This window comes from Xenopus laevis, chromosome 1L (assembly GCF_017654675.1).
Source record: "Xenopus laevis strain J_2021 chromosome 1L, Xenopus_laevis_v10.1, whole genome shotgun sequence".
Lineage (NCBI taxonomy): Eukaryota > Metazoa > Chordata > Amphibia > Anura > Pipidae > Xenopus > Xenopus laevis.
The window spans coordinates 142,600,827-142,620,651 of NC_054371.1; the positions used below are offsets into that span (position 1 = coordinate 142,600,827).

The following is a 19,825-nucleotide window of genomic DNA, read 5'->3' on the forward strand; positions in this document are numbered from 1 at the left end:
AGCAATTCAGCAACACTAACACATTTTAAAGATAAAATAATAGCGTGACCGAGTGTTATTGTTGTTGCAGTGGGATATAATATGCACTTAGTGCCACACTGCCAATGCAGGAAAGATTTGGTAACAAAAATTGGTGAAGTACACAATTGATGTTAGATGTGAATTTGTAGACATCTCCCAATAATAGTTTTACAACCTGGAGCTGTGATGTGTGGGGAAAATAGAACTTTCACTGAAAGTAGCATAAAGTCAGGGTGTTGCCTATATACTGGAAAGCTAATATTTAGGGTAACAAGGTTTGTGCTATACTCTATAATCCATCCTCCATTTATAGGATGTATTCTGATAGTTACAAGAGGCTGTCTTGGCAACAAGAAAGAGTCGATTTCTAAATAGAAAATAGCACTAAGTCATGTTTTCTAAGGCTTCGTGACTAGAGTAGTCTGCCATATTTAGGGGCACATCTGTCAATGTTTAATCATTGTGTAAAATATACTTTTCCAATCTAGACATTAATGAATGAGGCATAACTTATTTTTCATGCAGAACAATCTTTCTCTTTATGCTTGCATGTATTTTACGTGACCTGTTGTATCTTTGCCTCAAGACAGGTAAATTTAAGTATGTTCCATATAGTGCAACGGGAATAATCCCTTGTGGTAAGAAATACATTGCATTGATCTGCTGAAACCTATTCATCATTTTCATACCAAGGGAATCTGTATGTTATCTTATACTTCTGTGCATAAAGCAGGTTTGTATGCAGCTATAGACATGCTCATTGAGACAAAACAAAAAATGCATTACCGTCACAAACTGCTTAAAGTGAAAAGTGTTTTATTGGCTTAAAGGAAAACTATACCCCCAAAATGAATACTTCAACATACTGTCATGGGAAAACATGTTTTTTACAAAATGCATCAGTTAAAAATGCTACTCCAGCAAACTTCTGTACTGAAATTCAATTCTCAAAAGAGCAAACAGATTTTTTTTATATTCAATTTTGAAATCTGACATGGGGCTAGACATATTGTCAGTTCCCCAGTCATGTGACTTGTGCCTGCACTTTAGGATGGAACTACTTTCTGGCAGGCTGTTGTTTCTCCTACTTAATGTAACTGAATCAGTCTCAGTGCGACTTGGCTTTTACTATTGATTACTGTTTTCAGATCTACCAGGGAGCTGTTATCTTGTGTTAGGGAGCTGCTATTTTGTTAGGCTGCTGGGGGGACGGATATCACTCCAACTTGCAGTACAGCAGTTAAGAGTGACGGAAGTTTATCAGAGCACAAGTCACGTGACTGGGGGCAGCTGCGAAACTGACAATATGTCTAGACCCATGTCAGTTTTCAAAATTGAATATAAAAAATCTGTTTGTTCTTTTGAAAAATGAATTTCAGTGCAGAATTCTGCTGGAGTAGCACTATTAACTGATGTGTTTTGAAAAAAAAAAAACGTTTTCCCATGACAGTATGCCTTTAAGCAACAGATAGTTTACATCATATTTAGTGGCATATTAAAGAATCTTACCAAACTGGAATATATATTTAAGTAAAGCTTGCCCTTTTACATTTCTTGCCGTGAGCCTCCATTTTGTTATGGTCTGTGTGCTGCCTCAGAGATGACCTGACCAGAAACACTACAACTCTAACTGTAACAGGAAAAAGTGAGGAAGCAAAATACACGACACTGGGGCTCATTTATCAACACTGGGCAAATTTTCCCATGGGCAGTTACCCACAGCAACCAATCAGTGAATAGCTTTTTAAAGCCAGCTGCAAGTAGAACAATGAATGCAGCAATTTGATTGGTTTCCATGGGTTACTGCCCAAGGGCAAATTTGCCCAGAGTTAGTAAATAACCCCCACTGTTTGTTAATTGGCTCATGTGAGCTTACAAGTATAGTTTGTTTGGTATGTTTGTGTGCACAGTGAATCGTACGATCCCAGGGGGCGGTCCTTATTTTTTTTAAATGGCAATTTTCTATTTATGATTACCCAATGGCACATACTACTAGAAAAGTATATTATTATGAAATTGATTTATTTACATGAAGCAGGGTTTTAAACATGAGCTGTTTTACGCAATATCTTTTTATAGAGACCTACATTGTTTGGGGGGTATAGTTTTCCTTTAAAGGCATATTAAAAATGGCAATGTTTTGGGCCTACCTGGGTCCTATGTCATCCTTTATCAAAGGGCCATGGTAGGCCCAAAAGTTGCCATTTTAGCGGTTCACAAAAGAAACAAACTTGTCTTTTAATAAAATACCGAAACAACAGTGACAATGTATTTTATATAAAGACTGTTTTCACTGCCTAGTGTTCCTGTCTGTCTCTCTTGGCACAATCTACCTGCTAATTAAAAGTGTTGTTACACATTGAGTGCATTTTCTACATGATGATGCGAGACATTTTCCCCCAAAAACATCTGGGCAATAAAGCAGGTTGAAATGAGCCACTCTGCAATGGAACGTTGTAATATGCAATGCTAATATAATACTTGTCTCCATTCCAAACGCTGTTTAAACAATATCCCTGTAAATCACACAAGTGAGAACAGACTGGGGAGTATAGACTTTGGTGCAGGTTAATTGAGGTCACTTAATACATACTTAAGAAAATATTTTAAAATCGCACAACTGAAAAGAATGGAACAGATGTTACGTGCACACTGTAAACAGATTGTTAGTCCTAAAAAACTGTCACAGAGAAGAGTGCACCTTAGAAGAATCTACAGATGTCCTTGTTCTGCAATAAAATACAGTGCTCTCGGATTATTCTCTCAAAAAAAAAAAAAAAATCACAAAGTGAACATCACTTTAGGCCATATGCTCTAATCCTGGGTGTGACTATGACTCCTTTAACTACTATGGTATTTCACTTGCCTGCCAAAACCTTACTCTGGTTTCCTACAATTTGGCAAGGGAAACACTGATCCTGTCAATGGTATAGGCATATACTGGAGTTTTTCTCTGCTCAGTTGAAGGCAGCAGTCAGCTGTGGATGATATCATTCTTGCTATGTAAAGCATTCCTCACTGTAATGTTTTATGAAATGGTAACCACTGCTAGTAATCTCTTTTAGACCTTTTGGCATAACTCAATGGTCTCTTCTGAAACTTCTGGATCTCATTATTTCTGATATTTCCCATCACATATAGAAGGCAGAGTTTTGCTGGAATTGACCCCAGCAGAGATTGCTTCATGTGGTTTCTTCCCTCTTCTTTTTTTCCCCCTGCTATTTTTTCACGCAGTGACATTCCTTTGAAGTTAATAAAAGCTGAGGATAATCATGGCATTATTGTTTGATGGCGATTCTTTTTTTTGTTTACACCGAAGAATATTTTCTGATAAAATTATTGTAATGCTTGTTCTTCTGAATGAGATTTAATAATGCATAAAAGTTTTGATAAAAATCTCTGCTTAATAGCCTATCTATGTAGAAATTATTTTATAAACCAATGACTGATTTGGCGGTGGCTTATGCTTTGGCTTTTACCCACATTGATGTCTATACACAAAATATATAATATATGTAATATTATATTATAGATTTGTAAGACCCCCTCCCTGTTAAATTTGAATAAATCAGAAAGCTTTTATTGAAAGAATACTTGGGTGATAGATCAATAATAAAAAATATGTAAATATGTAAAAAGAAAAGATGAAACAAAACAAATAATCCTTATCCAAGTCATGAAACATTATAAATGTGGTAGGCAAAGTCTCTATTTCCTCCTTCCCAGGGCAAAATGGCAATGATGAAACGAGAAACGAGAAAATCTAGATAAATTAAGAATACCTTTTATTACAATGTCATTACTTCTTCAATCATCATTGTGCTTAACGACCAGCTCCTAAATTTATGCCCATATCAACTTTGACAACTGTGTTTGTGTGGCTACAGTCTGACAGATTTCAATGTTGAATTATGTTGCTGCCATAATGACAATTGGGGGCAGATTTTTTAACGGTCGAATTTAAAATTAGACTTTTCGATTTTCTTTATGGTCAAAACTGTCAAATTCGACTAGGGAATTGTCCAAACTCGATTTGAGGTTTTTTTTTAAAAAAAAAATTTGAAGTCGATTTTCGAGATTTATCATACTCTGGCCCTTTAAGAATTTGAATTTGACTGTTCACCATGCCGAATTGCTGTATAAGTTAATTGGGAGAGGGCCAATTTGCAGTTTTCATGACATTCGAGTTTGATTGAACTCGAATTCAATTAGATTCGAGTTTTTACAATTCGATTTTATTAATACATTTTTACCTAAGTCAAATTTCAAATTAAATTGCATTTAAGGGAGTTTTAAACAAACTCACATTAATTTGAAATTCGACCCTTGATAAATGTGCTTCCCCATCCTATAATCACGCTGATTTTGGCAGTAGGGATGCAGCCTGCACCCAACGCTACAAAAAGCAGAGGTATAGTGGAAGCAACTTCATGTAGACTATTTGATGCAACATTTGGTCTTATGGTGCACTTCTGTGTCCTGTGGCTTTTGTGTCTTAGTGATGGAGTGTTGTAATAGAAATAATTAATATAGTAACATAGTAGATGAGATTGACACATGTTCATCAAGTTCAACCTACAGTATTTGTCTAAGAGAAATTTGCCTAAAGCTGGCCATACACATTCAGATTTTATTTGTCGTACAGCGAACGTTTGGATATCGATCGTATGTTTTAATGCAACGATCTAAAGCTAACATTCAGATTAAAATTCTAGGATTAAAGTAGGAAAAACAAATCAGAAGATGCTCAGGCCATCAACAAATTATAAGAAAGTTATGTCCCAGAAATAGTAGTGATGGTCACCCATGAATATGTTGGCAGATAGGCAACACATGCATAGATATTAATGTTGTCCATTATCCTAAATTTTCTAACTTGTCCGATAGACTAAATGACTATTTGCCATGGTATGAAAATTGTCAGTGCGATTATTCGGTGCCCACAGATGGTCCAAACGTCATTTTATCGAAACCAGCATAACTATTACTTGATTCAGAGTGGAACTTTAAGAATCCATCAATGAGTGGCTCTTTGTCCACACAAATATTTACTTCTGTGTTTTCCGAGGTCTCTGTTAAAAACATAGTATCAAAGTATCTAATTGATTTTAATATTTAAAATGACTTGTAGTAATTCGATTAAACCCCTTTTATAAATATGGCACATTTTCCATGAAACCTTAAGTGTGTTTTATCCATAGCAACAAAAATCTTACTCTAGTTACCGTTTGTACTCTTGCCTGGAAGATGGTGGCTGAGAAACAACATGAAGGTTGTATAGGAAGAGATGGGTAGAAATGGCAATGGCTGTAAGAAATATTCTGTCATTTACAATCATTGGCCTTGCATAAATTTGATATGTGCAGTGCAAAATTCGAGCTGCGTCTCACAGTACATGTGGCTCATTTGATTTTTATACATTTGCAGCAGATGGAGGTGCTTCTACTTCAGTCCGTATCATTGGCATAATTCAAATTTAAACTGCACAATGTAATACCAAATTGAGTGTTTACTTTTAAAGCTTTAAACATTAAAATTATTATGAGCATTTTTATAAGCATTTCAAGTTAAGTGGGGGACAGTGCATAAAAACAAGTGGATTTAGTGTATTATAACATATGTTTGTTAAAGGTAATCATTAATGTGTTGCAAATTTGTTTCCAATGTTTCTGGTGAAAATGGAATAAAATGTTCTGTTCAAAATTGTCATGGGATATTAAAAATACACCTCTGTTGATCCCTATTCAAGCTAACGGAATATAAATGCTACATTGGATATTCAATTGACTAGTGTGTCTTTTTTTTATTCTATTGTGAGAAGAATCACAATAGTAAGCATTATTTCCTAAAGCAATGTTTTGGGCAAATAATATACATAGATTCATAACAATGCCTGTAGGCACATAACAGAAATGAAATTGTGATCCCTCACAGCAATTCCACAATTATGCGGTCAGTTATGTGGCAAGTTGCTTAGCTTAGAAGGTATTGGTTCCCAAGGGTATTCTATGGCCCAACTAAACTTATTGTGCAATAAAAAGCTAACCTTTTCTTGGTGACATTTATAGGCCTGCTATGCAGCACAGGGAAAGAAAGTAAAAATTCAGAAACTTCAGACCAACAGATGGACTTGTTGGAAAAGTACAGTAAGGAGAGATCCAATCTGAACAGCTGGTTCCAAGTGGCGGTGTATACAGTGTTGTTTTGTGTCAGAAAGAATAACAGCAGGGCATATTTTTTGTCTAAAATAATAAGATAGTGTAGGTCAATTCTTAAATTGTATGTCAAATTTTTTAAAAATATAAATATTATGTCAATATATAAACAATATGTTGGTAAAAAATATGAATAAGTACTAAGTACTGTTATTAGTAATGTGTCATCCAGTTATGAGCAAATGGGGGGGAAAACAAGAAAAGAGAAAATAAAGTTTAGTATTCTCAAATAACAAATGTATAAAGACACATGTGCCATAAACTCACATTATATCAATGAATAAAATGTGAAAAATGCACATGCCCAGATGCAGCAACCAATTAGTCTTGATTAGTTGCATACCCTAAACATACCCCATGTAGTGGTAACATGAAGGAAATGGAAAGTTTGTGTGAAATAATTATGGGCAAAATAATGTTAACCCCTGTAAATGAGCCTTACTGCTTTTAATTGCAATTCCACTTACACTGGACAAATCTTTATATTTGAAAAATATCCCCTTTAATGGAAAAGTACATGAAATTGTTGGGGAAAAGTGTGATGTTGCAATCGGTCATTTGTTAATAATATGCTGGTTAAAAGAAAATGCCACAGAAGCTGAATGAAGAATAAAATATATACCAGAAATACTGACCAGGTTCTGTGAAAAGAAAATATGGAATATTCAGGGGGAAACTGAAAAGGTACTTAGCTTCACTACCTTATCTGCAGATACACCATGCCCCTGTGAAAACATGGTGCTTTTGGATAAGGTATAAAATCCTTCAGATCACAGGATTGTCTGTTAAAACTCATGTAAAAGAAGAAGATGATGCACATTCCCTTGTACCCTGTTTTATAAATTAGTATACAAGTTTTTAGTTATAGAGCTGTGATAATAAAATTGGCAAGCCACCATACCACATGAAGCTAAACCCCATATGTGGTCCTTACTGTTTAACTCTGGTCATATTTTTCATAGGCTGGCACCTCCCTGCATGGTAGCATTTCTTGGGAAGGATTAATCCACTCCCATTTGAGGCTTTTAAAGGAGAGAGAGACCCAGAGGCTCAGTCCAACACCCATTTTAAAGGCATAAGTCCATTAATAAAGGGATGGGTATGGGGTGCTACAGCCACATGGGCGTTTGGCTATTCTTCCTGCAGAATAACTGTGTTAATGTAGAGAAATACATTAAAAGGTTGTGGGAGCACTCGAAGGCCAAGTAAAATAATAGAAGTGCAACTGGTCTGGCCAAATTAGTCACAAGTATCCAAAAGTGAGGCTATTGATCAATGCACAATCTTTATTCTATTGGCAAGCCCCCATACTTTGTAACTGAAACTAAAACTTTTGTAATACAAAATTAAATTTTTTAGATGGCTTTGTAGCATATAATACATTTGCAAATTATTTTATTTTGTATTTACTGCTATATTTCTGCTGCTATCACTATCAACAATTGTTCTAGCAGTAGAGCGCACTCATGTTATGCCCATACCCTGAGGATGTCTTGAATCTCTTTCTCAAGAAGCACTTTAAACAGTGATAGTCCTTGTAACCGAGAGCAGCCAGAGATTTAATATAATGTAAAAGAAAACTGCGACAAAATATAATTGAGACTAATTGAAGTTTTGCTTTATTTACTGTTCTCTGTTAAGTGCTTCATATTTGTTTGAAGGTGAACATCCTTGATTCAATTTTTTTTTATAAAGACATGAATCGCTTACTGCAATCTTTTTCTTTTAACATTCCATTTATCTGTATGTTGAACAGCTGGGATCACTCGTTTGCTTTACATCATTCTGTCACCATACTTTTTTGCTAACCACCAAAGACCTGTGAGTGCGTTGTAATATGATGTTTTATAATCTACAGATTCCTGCACCCAGGCATGTAACCTTGTTTAATGGTGTGCACACTTTTGACTGATGCATTTAGAAATATTGTCTAATTTTAACAATGCTAAATGAGTATAGACAAATTATGCCAACTTGCCCAAACTGCTTTAATCCGTTTTACACATTGATTATCTATAGGGTGTTTGTAGTCTGCACAGCTCAGCAGCAGCAGTGAGCACTGACACCTATCCAAATTGACATTGTTAATCTCCAGTGTAAATAGCATGTATCATGATTCACAATCAGACAATTATTTTAAATAAACTTGTTAATCTTGAGCGATTGGTAACTTTTTCTTAAGAAGTAACCCTAGTTACCACCCAGTACAATGTACCAGTCATTGATAAATTGAAGCCTTTGGTTTAAATAGGGTTCTATTTTGCCTTTAAGTAACAAAATGTATTAAAAATATTCAGTCACATTATTTAGTCTTTTTGTAGCATATTTTAGGTTAATTTTTTACTACGTGATACCAGAGATCACAAATTACATTTCTGCATAGCAGAGCTTTCCCCATGAGTCTTAATATTTGCTTACTCTTTGGGAGTCTTAAGATATAAATGTTATTTCCATTAAGTGGGCTCTGGGGCAAGACTACAAAAAGCAAATTTTTTTGGCTTTTTTTGAAGCAGCTATTCAAACGTACCTGAAATAAACATATAACATCTGATAAGTTCAGATCGGCCAATTAGAGCTGGAGCCTTTCGTTTTTACTCTACTTGATCCCTAGGGTAGAGGCCTCTTTTTTTATTTTTTACTGTTTCTTTGTTGGTGAAAACAGTATTGCTACACGTTCTCATTAAAGTCCTGTCACAGTAATTTTACAACTATAATTGTAAAGAGTTGGAGTTTCTGGGGACAAATATCTAGAGTTCAGTTTGTACACTTAGGGGCAGATTTGTCAAGGGTCGAATTTCATAGTGAAAAAAACTTCGAAATTCGACCATCGAATAGGCTAGTACGACATTCGAAGTCGAAGGATTTTTAAGATCGTACGATCGTACTTCAAATCGAAAGATTTGAACGATATAATCATACGATCGTACAATTTTACAAAAAAACCCTTCGACTTCTCAAAACTTAGCCAAATACTGGCTATAGGTTCTATGAGGTCCCCATAGGCTAAAATAGCAATTCGGCAGGTTAAGGGCTAGTCCACACGGGGAGATTCGGGGAGATTTTGTTGCCTCAGTGAGGCAACTTCGGGCGACTATAGAAAACGCATCGGCGCATGTGCATTAGCGCAGGCGACTTTTCATTCTAGCCTATGGGGAAAAACGCTGAGGCAGTTCGGGGAGATAGTCGCTCAAAAGACGAGACAATTTTCACTTCCAATCAAAGTCAAATTTGGCCTATTCGATGGCCGAAGTACCCAAAAATTACTTCGAATTTCGAAATTTTTGAATTCGAAAATTCACTTCAAATTCACTTCGACCCTTAGTAAATATGCCCCTTAGAGAATGTCTGTTTTATATTAGGTTTTGAATACACATGAATTAGAGCTTTTACAATTGGTGGGTGTTGTTACATAATTGCTTAATGCAATTAAATTAATAGCATGTTGATCTTTTTTTATCGCGTGCCATCACTTCTAACAGCAAGACTAGGAGTCTATGGTCCTTCCCAAATTTTGCAATCCCCAGGTAGAAGCAGGTCCATCAGCTGAGCTAAATAATGCAACATTTTGTGTAACTAAGGCTTCCTGCAGGCTTTCAGCCTACTTTATCTTCCTGACAGTAACACAAAGAACAAATGCACAACCTTTTAGCCCTGTGTCTCTTTAGATTGTAATTTAAAAAGCCTGGGAACTTGTTTCTCTCCATTATAAAGAATAAAAGAACTTTTCTGAAATGAAGCACACTCTCTCTAATCTGGAGTTTTTCAGGCAAAGGCACATTGTTTTTGAAACATGTTTTATCTTGTTTATATGTTTATATTATAAATGTATTTTTTTCCCCTGTAGATTGATGGGTAACAAAATTATACTTTGATATATACATATATAACATCATATTACACCACACTCACAGGTCTTAAGTGAAAAAAGTGTAATTTATTGAACCGACATTACAGTCTAAAGAGAGAAAAGCTCTCAATTACCGATGGCCATCTCTCATAGACTACATTATAAGAAAATAATTAAAATTTTTAAAATGACTTCCTTTTTCTCTGTAATAATCAGTGCCTTGTTCTTTATCCTAAAATATATAATTAATCCTTATTGGAGGCAAAAATAATCATATTTGGTTTAATTAATGGATTTTTGGCAGACTTGAGATATGGAGAATATTCTGAATAATGGGTCCTATACCTGTATATACATTCACAAACTGTGTTAAACATTTACGTGCACACTGCAATAAAAGTTGCCGTAAATCTGATAGGGATGATATACAGTAATTTGGGGACATTAAAATAGTGGAAAGAGGTAGAAGAGGAAAGAAAAGTTTGAACCTTGGTTTTTAATATAGCATTATGCTATATCCCAGTGGCATATTAGGCTTAGAAAAGATGTATTTTTAAGGAGTTAGTTGCAGAGTTTCTTTTACCTTTGGTAGGGTTTTATGCAGTTAAATTTAATGCAAACTCAAAATATTACATAAATTCACTCTGCTGACTACACTGGTTCTAGATAGAGTCTGTTCTCCTTGAATTAAGAATCTTGCATGTTTCTTATAATATCAGGGGATCTCATCAGATCAGAAACAGTGATTTGAAAGGTTGCCATTGCTTACAGCCACAAACTGGAGACTTTCCAAATATCTTTGGAGACCTATGACATTTAAGAACAACAATAAGCTCAAAATATCATGGCTCCTGCAGAGTTAAAAACGGCTGGAAGTCTAGAGTGGCTTAGAGAAGTCAATTATACTCACATTATCTTTTATAGTTGGTGACTTTACATTAATGGGCTTTAGTCACAAATACCTTAAGGTCAAAGCAATAGAGAAGTTTCTGAAGCTATAACTGGAAGTGTGATTATTCCAGCTGTGAAGCACCTGTCCTCTTGCCTTCTCCGCAGAGTATGTTGTCCCCCTCTCTGAGCAATCTTTTTTTTGTAAGTAGCTCTTAGAGAAGTTTGACTTTATTATAAGAATTTTGCTTTTTCAAAATGTAACCAATCCTCGAACCATGAATTGAAGGCATCCAGAATTGAAGGCAAGCAAGAGAATATTTGAGTTATTATTATTAGATACTTGTCATTTCAATTTTGGTGTAGAAAAGCAAATCCAAACTGTGTAAATAAAATCTGGCCTGAACAAATTTGAGTAATTGTAACAACTGGGCCCTAATTTTATATCTATTTAGATTAAAAATATAATTTTTTTTATACAATACCTAAACATTATATATTGAAGGTGCCTAAGCTGTTCTTTATTAATAAAAGTAAACATGATACCCAACTTAAATTTCATCCTCCATTTCTCAAGAAACAAATTTATTCCTGTTTGTTCCTCCAATGTCATACACATACCTTATTAAGTTTTGTGTTAAGGTCTTAAGCTTTTTCCCACCATCTTTGGAGCAAGAGGAATTGTGATCCGATGACCGAAACTGTTACTTTGATGGATGCAAATTCTCTTCTCTGGCTGAGAGTTTTTTTTCTATTTTAAGCCTTCGTTAAATTTCTGTTACTGGGTTTCTGGCGCTCTGATAGTTGTAGTGATTCCAGGTGGGTCATGGTTTAACATTGATGAATTGCTAATTGGAAGTTCTCTTGCTGGCAAGTAGAAACATAAGACCATTAGCTATAACAGAGTTTATAGTATTGTATAAGTAAGGGTATTTTTATACCATTAATCAGTAATTTATAGAGTAAAATCATTATTAAACACACCTTTTTTTCTGGCTGCTTAAAACTATAGATGCCAACAGGGTTCTTTGTGATAAAGGCTGAAAACACATTATAGATGACCACTAATTAATTACTATTCAGAAATGGCACCCATGACATTATATTGATAAATATATAAATATGTCATTCAAAAATGCAACACAAAGTTAATCTATAAATAGCATTCAAAATAATCTGTCCACAATGTCTGTAATGACTAAGTGGCATTAAGTGGCATTTCCTAGTTTTTGCCAAGGTCTAAGGTGGCAACTCTGTGTCCATGTCTTAATTTTAAAGGTTTTGTATAATTGTTTCATTGGCTTTTTTTTCCTATGCTTTAGGCCTGTGTTTACACTGTACACTCTGTTGTGATCTTATTCCCTGCCAGGAATGATGTAATTATTCTTGCATCAAAATTTGAATCATTGCACATTCTCCAAGTGCGCACATTTGGGTGCTGGAATCGACTTTGTATGAATTAGTAATGTTACAGGCAAGGGTGCTACATACTGTGAAATAAGAGAGATAATAAACTGAATATATAAGCTGTATCTCATACAGGCATGTTTTATACTGTGTCACAGATCTATAGCATCCAGGGACTGACAGTTTTTCTGCGTGTGGCTAAGCCAAGAAATCTGAGATCAGTTTAATGGAATGTTGCAATGCAATAAACATGATAACGTTTCTGGAGCTTATCAGGTCTAAATGTATTAAAATTCATAGGCAGGTAAGGGTTAGGCTGTGTAAAATAAAAAATGTCTAGCACTGTGAGAGAACCTCAGCTATGTTCTCTTTGCAGCAATGTGATATGTTTCAGAAGCAGGAAAAAGTTTCATAGAGAAATGGGAATCTTGTTAAATACAGCCGTGCAATTGCCACTTATAAAAGAAATATTGCACCTGCCCCTGTATCAGGTGATCATTAGACCTGAAGGCATCTGAGGTAGGATTTTGATTATAAAGGAAGCTATTGGTTCTTTATATTCCTGTGACTAACTTTGGCCATACGTACTGTGCATACTGTTGCACAGTGGTAAGCATTGCCACGTACTAGTGCTGAGGTCAGGAATTCATTTTGAATAGAGCAAATGAAGATATTATGTTCTTCCTCCCACACACACAAATATACAGGGAGGATAATGGACTTCAGCCCCAGTACAAAATTGTTTGGAAACAGCTTGTTGTTCACCTTAACATTAACTTTTAATATAATGTAGAGAGTGATATGCTGAGACAATTTGCATTTGGTTCCCATTTTTTATTATTTGTGGCTTTTTATTCAGCAGCTCTCCAGTTTGCAATTTCAGCAATCTGGTTGCTAGGGTCCAAATTACCATAGCTGCACTGATTTAAATAAGAGATGGGGATATGAATAGGGGAGGGCCTGCATAGAAAGATGAGTAATAAAAAGTAGCATTAAAAATACATGTGTAGCCCTAGAACATTTATTTTTTGATGTGGTCAGTGACCCCCATTTGAAAGCTGAAAAGAGTCAGAAGAAAAAGACAATTCAAAACAATAAAAAAGAAAAAATGAAGGCCAATTAAAAAGCTAACTTAAAGGTGAACCACCTCACACCCCACACTTTTTGCTGTTCCCAAAGGAACGGGGGTGGCCCCTCAGTATGGGACCTTTTTTGGTCTAGATAGATGTATTACAGTGTGATATTAGGCAGATGAAAAGTTATTAAATGTATTTCATGGTCCTGTTGTTTGTGTTGTTTTAGTAATTTAATTCTGTGACCTTCTTTTATATTAGGCACGGGACTCGTTGTGCTGGAGAAGTGGCAGCTACTGCAAACAACTCACACTGTACTGTAGGAATTGCTTTTAATGCCAGAATAGGAGGTATGTTATATTGTCCGTGACTTGACAGATATGCATTTCACTCTCATTTAATACAAATGCTTAATACAAGTGTATATCATGGCACTGGGTATGTAAAATTGTAATCATTTTGCCCAATGCCAAAAGGTTTATAGAGCACCCCTAAACACAGTGTCAGGGAGCCGGGAGCCCCCTCTGGGGAGAAGTCCGGATCTAGGAGGAAGCCCCTCACGAGGAATCAGGGTCGTGGTATCCAGGGGTAAGGCAAGAGAATAATCAAAGTCCAGGCACAGGTCAAAAGACAGGCAGAATACAAACAAAGTCCAAGGCCAGGCAGGGGGTCAATGGCAGGCAGAGAATCAGCGAAGTCCAGGTCCAGGCAAGGGGTCACAACAAGGAATCAGGCAGATAAGCAGAGGAAACAGCAAGGGAACCCAGGAATACTCAGGGAACAGAATCCTATTTTCGGGCGCCATCTTGGCGCCTCAGGCGTCCTTTTATATTCGAATTTGGCGCCCTTGCGCCAGCGTCAGCGCGCCCGCGACCGTCGCGCCGCGCTGACGTCGCGCCGCGCTGACGTCACGGCGCCGGCGTCGGAACCCACGTGGGTTGCCTGGGCGCCGCCATTTTGGATTCTTCGCCGCCGGGAGCGGACGCGACTCCTCGCGCTCCCGGCGGTCTTGACAGTACCCCCCCCCCTCACGGGGGGCCTCAGGACCACCGGGACTTGGTTTCTGGGGAAACTTGGAGTGGAAGTCTCTTACCAAACGAGGAGCATGCACATCACGGTGTCCCTCCCAAGAGCATTCTTCGGGGCCAAAGCCCTTCCAATGGATGAGGTACTGAAGGGACCCTCTGGAGATTCTGGAATCAAGGATTCTCTCCACCTCGAATTCTTGTTGACCCTCCACAGAGACGGCAGGAGGAGGAGATTGGACATCAGAGAAGCGGTTAGAGATGGTGGGCTTCACCAGGGAGACGTGGAACACGTTGGGGATTCTCATCTCTGGTGGGAGTTGAAGTCTGATGGCTACGGGGTTAATTATCTCCAAGATGGGGAACGGACCCAGGAACTTCGGACCCAACTTGGGAGATGGCACCTTCAAGCGAATATTCCTGGAAGAGAGCCAGACACTATCACCCACCTTGTAGGGAGGAGAGGGCCTTCTACGGCGATCCGCGAAAGTCTTGTGGACTAGAGCACTCTTCTCCAGATTAGACTTGGTTGCAGCCCAAATAGCAAGCATATGGGCTGCCAGATCATCTGCAGCCGGGACGTCCGACAACACGAAGTCCTGAGGAAAGGCTTGAGGGTGCTGTCCATACACCACCATAAACGGAGACCTTCCTGTGGAGGAATGACATGCATTATTATGAGCAAACTCCGCCCACGGGAGGAGGTCAGACCAATCGTCCTGGCAAAGAGACACGTGGTTCCTCAGGAACTGTTCTAAGGCTTGGTTCACACGTTCAGCTGCCCCATTCGTCTGCGGGTGGTAGGCAGACGAAAATTGAAGTGTTATTCCCAAATCTTTACATAGGGAACGCCAGAACTTGGCGGTAAACTGGGTGCCTCTGTCGGAGACGATCTCCACCGGGAAACCATGCAGGCGGAAGATGTACTTAATAAAGAGTTGGGATAATTCCACCGCAGAGGGTAACTTCTTCAAAGGAATGAAATGGGCCATTTTGCTGAAGCGGTCAATAACAACCCAGATCACAGTATTCCCACCGGAGGGAGGAAGTTCGACAATAAAGTCCATAGAGAGGTGCGTTCATGGACGAGAGGGAACCGGCAAAGGCTGTAACAACCCGCTGGGGCGGGAATGGCTAGGCTTAGAAGTGGCGCAGACATTACAAGCAGCCACAAAGTCCTTTACATCCTTGCGGATATCAGGCCACCAGACTAGGCGCCTCAAGAGTTCAAGGGTCTTGGCCGGACCAGGATGTCCAGCTTGCCTGGAGCAGTGGGTTTGTTGTAGGATGGCCAGGCGAAGTTCTGGAGGGACGAAGGCCATGCCAATCGGAGTATCTTGAGGAGCCAAGGACTGCCCAGCCAGAATCTGGTCGGCAAATTGGGGATACAGAGAGGCAATGATCTTGACTGGTGGAATGATTGGTTCTTGCCTCTCAGGGTCACGGTCCACCGGAGTGAAGCTACGAGACAAGGCGTCGGCCTTCAGATTCTTGGAACCTGGGCGATAGGTCAAAACAAAGTTAAATCGGGAAAAGAAAAGGGCCCACCTGGCTTGCCTGGGATTTAGCCTCTTGAGGGACTGTATAAACTCCAGATTCTTGTGATCTGTGAAAATCTGGACAGGAATTTCAGAGCCCTCCAGGAGGTGACGCCATTCTTCAAGGGCAAGCTTGACTGCCAAGAGTTCCCGATTCCCGACATCATAGTTCTGCTCTGCGGATGAGAACTTCTTGGAGAAAAACGCACAGGGGTGCAATTTCCCATCAGTGGAGTGTCTCTGAGACAGGATAGCTCCGGCTCCGACTTCAGAAGCATCAACTTCGATGCAGAAGGGTAATGCAGGATTGGGATGTCGGAGAACAGGAGCGGAAGTGAAGGCCTCTTTCAAGGACTGAAAAGCTTCTATGGCAGATGGAGGCCACAGGCCGGGTTTACCCCCTTTCCGGATGAGGGCCAGAATAGGTGCAATGCGGGAAGAGAACCCCCGGATGAACTGTCGATAATAATTAGCAAATCCGATGAATCTCTGGATTGCCTTGGTACTCAAAGGGAGAGGCCACTCCTGGATGGCCGACACTTTTACGGGGTCCATCTCAAATCCCTCTGGAGAGATAATGTATCCTAGGAAGGGGATCTTGGATACCTCGAAGACACACTTCTCCAACTTGGCGAAGAGAGAGTTCTTCCTCAGACGAGAGAGTACCTCCTTCACCTGGGAGCGATGACTTTCAAGGTCCTTGGAAAAGATCAGGATGTCGTCCAAGTATACGACTACGAACCTTCCTAGGAGATCTCGGAACACATCATTAACAAACTCCTGGAAGACGGCAGGGGCATTGCATAGGCCGAAGGGCATAACGAGATATTCATAGTGCCCATCCCGAGTGTTGAATGCCGTCTTCCATTCGTCACCCTCCCGGATGCGAATGAGGTTGTAGGCCCCCCGGAGATCCAACTTGGAGAAAATCTTTGCCCCTTTCAGCTGGTCAAAGAGCTCAGCAATCAGGGGCAGGGGGTACCTGTTCTTCACGGTGATCTTATTCAGACCCCGATAGTCTATACAAGGCCGAAGGCCTCCGTCCTTCTTCTCCACAAAGAAGAACCCAGCCCCTGCAGGAGAGGTAGAAGGGCGGATAAACCCCCGCTGGAGATTTTCTTGGATGTACTCCTTCATAGCGGTAGTCTCTGCAGGAGAGAGAGGGTAGGTGCGCCCTCTGGGGGGCATAGCTCCTGGCAGGAGTTCAACCGGACAGTCGTAGGAGCGATGTGGGGGAAGGAACTCTGCAGACTTTTTACAAAACACATCGGAAAATCCCTTGTAAGTGGAGGGCAAAGTCTTTAATTCCGCAGAGGAGACATTCACCTTCTCGAGGGGTTTTGGCGGAAGGCAATGTTGCAGGCAAAATAAACTCCAACGAGAGATCTGCCCAGTGGACCAGTCTATGGTGGGGTTATGCAGACGTAACCACGGAAGACCCAATATTACTGGAGTAGAAGGACAGGGGATGATGAAGAATGAAAGTTTTTCTTGATGCAGCGCCCCAACTTGTACAGATAGTTCCGCCGTGAACTTTGTGACGAATTCAAACTCCAGGGGTTTGTCATCTATGGGGGTAATTCGCAGGGGTGAAGACAATGGAAGCAGGGGAATCTTCATGCGTTCGGCAAAAAAGGCATCCATGAAATTGCCATCCGCTCCGGAGTCGAGGAAGGCCCTTTCGAAGATAGACTTACTTGCCAGGTGAATCTGCAAAGGAAGGAGAAGTCTGCGTGAATTTTCTTGATACTTCTCCTGAGGACCTCGAGTGATGCCCCCTACATGAGAAACCTGAGACATACCTCGGGGTACAAAACTCTTGGCTTTGGCAGGACAGGCGTTGGCAAAATGGGAATGCCCACCACAGTATAAACAGAGACCTGCCATACGTCTTCGGAGTCTTTCCTGCTCGGAGAGGCGAGTCTTTCCTACTTGCATAGGTTCCTCCAAGGGAGATGTCGACACATGAGTCACAGGAACAGCGGGTGTTTGCAGAATCGGCCTTTGAAAGCGAGGGGCCAACATGGGAGAAAATCGTCTGCTGCGCTCTCTCTCCACCTGGTGCTCTCTGAGACGAGTGTCCACCTTAATGGATAGAGCGATCAGCCCTTCCAGGGTGTCAGGAGTCTCTCTGGAGATGAGATCATCTTTGATGCGGATGGATAGGCCTTGGTAGTATACAGCCTTGTAAGCGTCATCACACCAGGAAGTCTCCGCCATCAGTGTTCGGAAGTCTATAGCGTACTCATTGACACTGCGGCTTCCCTGCCGGAGCTGCAAGAGACGGGCAGGGGCGTTCGTAACCCGACCTGGAGCATCAAAGACTGTGCGAAAAGCTTGGAGAAAGTCTTTAACATCATAAGTCACCGGGGAATTCTTCTCCCAAAGAGACGTTGCCCACTCCAGTGGCTTGCCTTCCAATCGAGACATCACATAACCCACCTTGGAACGCTCACTTGGAAACTGTGTGGGTTGGAACTCAAATTGAATTTGGCATTGTGTGGCAAATCCCCTGCAGGCTTGTGGGTCCCCACTGAAGCGAGGGGGAGGTGGAATGCGAGGCTCACCTGTCGGGTAGCTTGCGTTCGTAGAGGCTGCCGCCATGGGGGGATCTCCAGTAAGTGGAGCAGCGGAGGGCGTAGAAGGCACTTGAGCTAGCAGGACATCGAGTGCTTGCCCAATGCGAACCTGCTGGTTTTCGTAGTCCTCCATGCGGGATGCCAGTCCGCGGAGCGCTCGTCCGACATGAGGTGTGGCTTCCTCAGAAGGATCCATGGCCCGAAAATAATGTCAGGGAGCCGGGAGCCCCCTCTGGGGAGAAGTCCGGATCTAGGAGGAAGCCCCTCACGAGGAATCAGGGTCGTGGTATCCAGGGGTAAGGCAAGAGAATAATCAAAGTCCAGGCAGAATACAAACAAAGTCCAAGGCCAGGCAGGGGGTCAATGGCAGGCAGAGAATCAGCGAAGTCCAGGTCCAGGCAAGGGGTCACAACAAGGAATCAGGCAGATAAGCAGAGGAAACAGCAAGGGAACCCAGGAATACTCAGGGAACAGAATCCTATTTTCGGGCGCCATCTTGGCGCCTCAGGCGTCCTTTTATATTCGAATTTGGCGCCCTTGCGCCAGCGTCAGCGCGCCCGCGACCGTCGCGCCGCGCTGACGTCACGGCGCCGGCGTCGGAACCCACGTGGGTTGCCTGGGCGCCGCCATTTTGGATTCTTCGCCGCCGGGAGCGGACGCGACTCCTCGCGCTCCCGGCGGTCTTGACACACAGTTCCTGTTCTTTATACAAGTGCCATGTTAAAACTCGAAGCATAAAAATCTAAATCTGAACAGTTGCATTTTGAGCTAACACTGATTTTACAGAAAAAAACTGTAGATGTTTTCCATGACCAGGTAGAACCATAAGTATTTATTTTTCAAGTTGGCAAATTGTCTCTGTGATCTCCTACCAGAAACATTTAGAGATGATAAAGGATCAGTAACATTTATTTATTAATTTGGTATCTGTTGATCTGTAACCTACAAATAAGACATTCCTTGTTAACAAATGTTCTATTATGAGTGTAGTATTTAGTGCCGTGAATGACATTTGAACCCTGTTTATCTTCTTGTGTAAGAACTAAAACATTGTATTACAGAGCCATCTATAGAGCCAATCTGTTATGTAAACCTGTGCCGTTTCTCCTTTTTTAGCTTGAATGGCTTCCCCATGACTACACATATTTATATAAACTACTATAGTCGTGCTTCTGCAGCACACCTGCGGGGCAACAGTACGTTCTATTTTATAACTTTAAAATGCTATTTCT

At 40.3% G+C, this 19,825-nt stretch overlaps 1 protein-coding gene across 8 annotated transcripts in view; it reads left to right on the forward strand.

Annotated features, from left to right (window-relative positions):
- Window positions 1-19,825, forward strand: part of pcsk5.L (proprotein convertase subtilisin/kexin type 5 L homeolog) — a 237,696-nt gene that overhangs the window by 74,201 nt on the left and 143,670 nt on the right. For all 8 annotated transcript variants that reach the window (XM_018248748.2, XM_041582238.1, XM_041582244.1 and 5 more), the window contains 1 exon segment: window positions 13,713-13,801. In XM_018248748.2, the coding sequence (XP_018104237.1) occupies window positions 13,713-13,801 (89 nt within the window).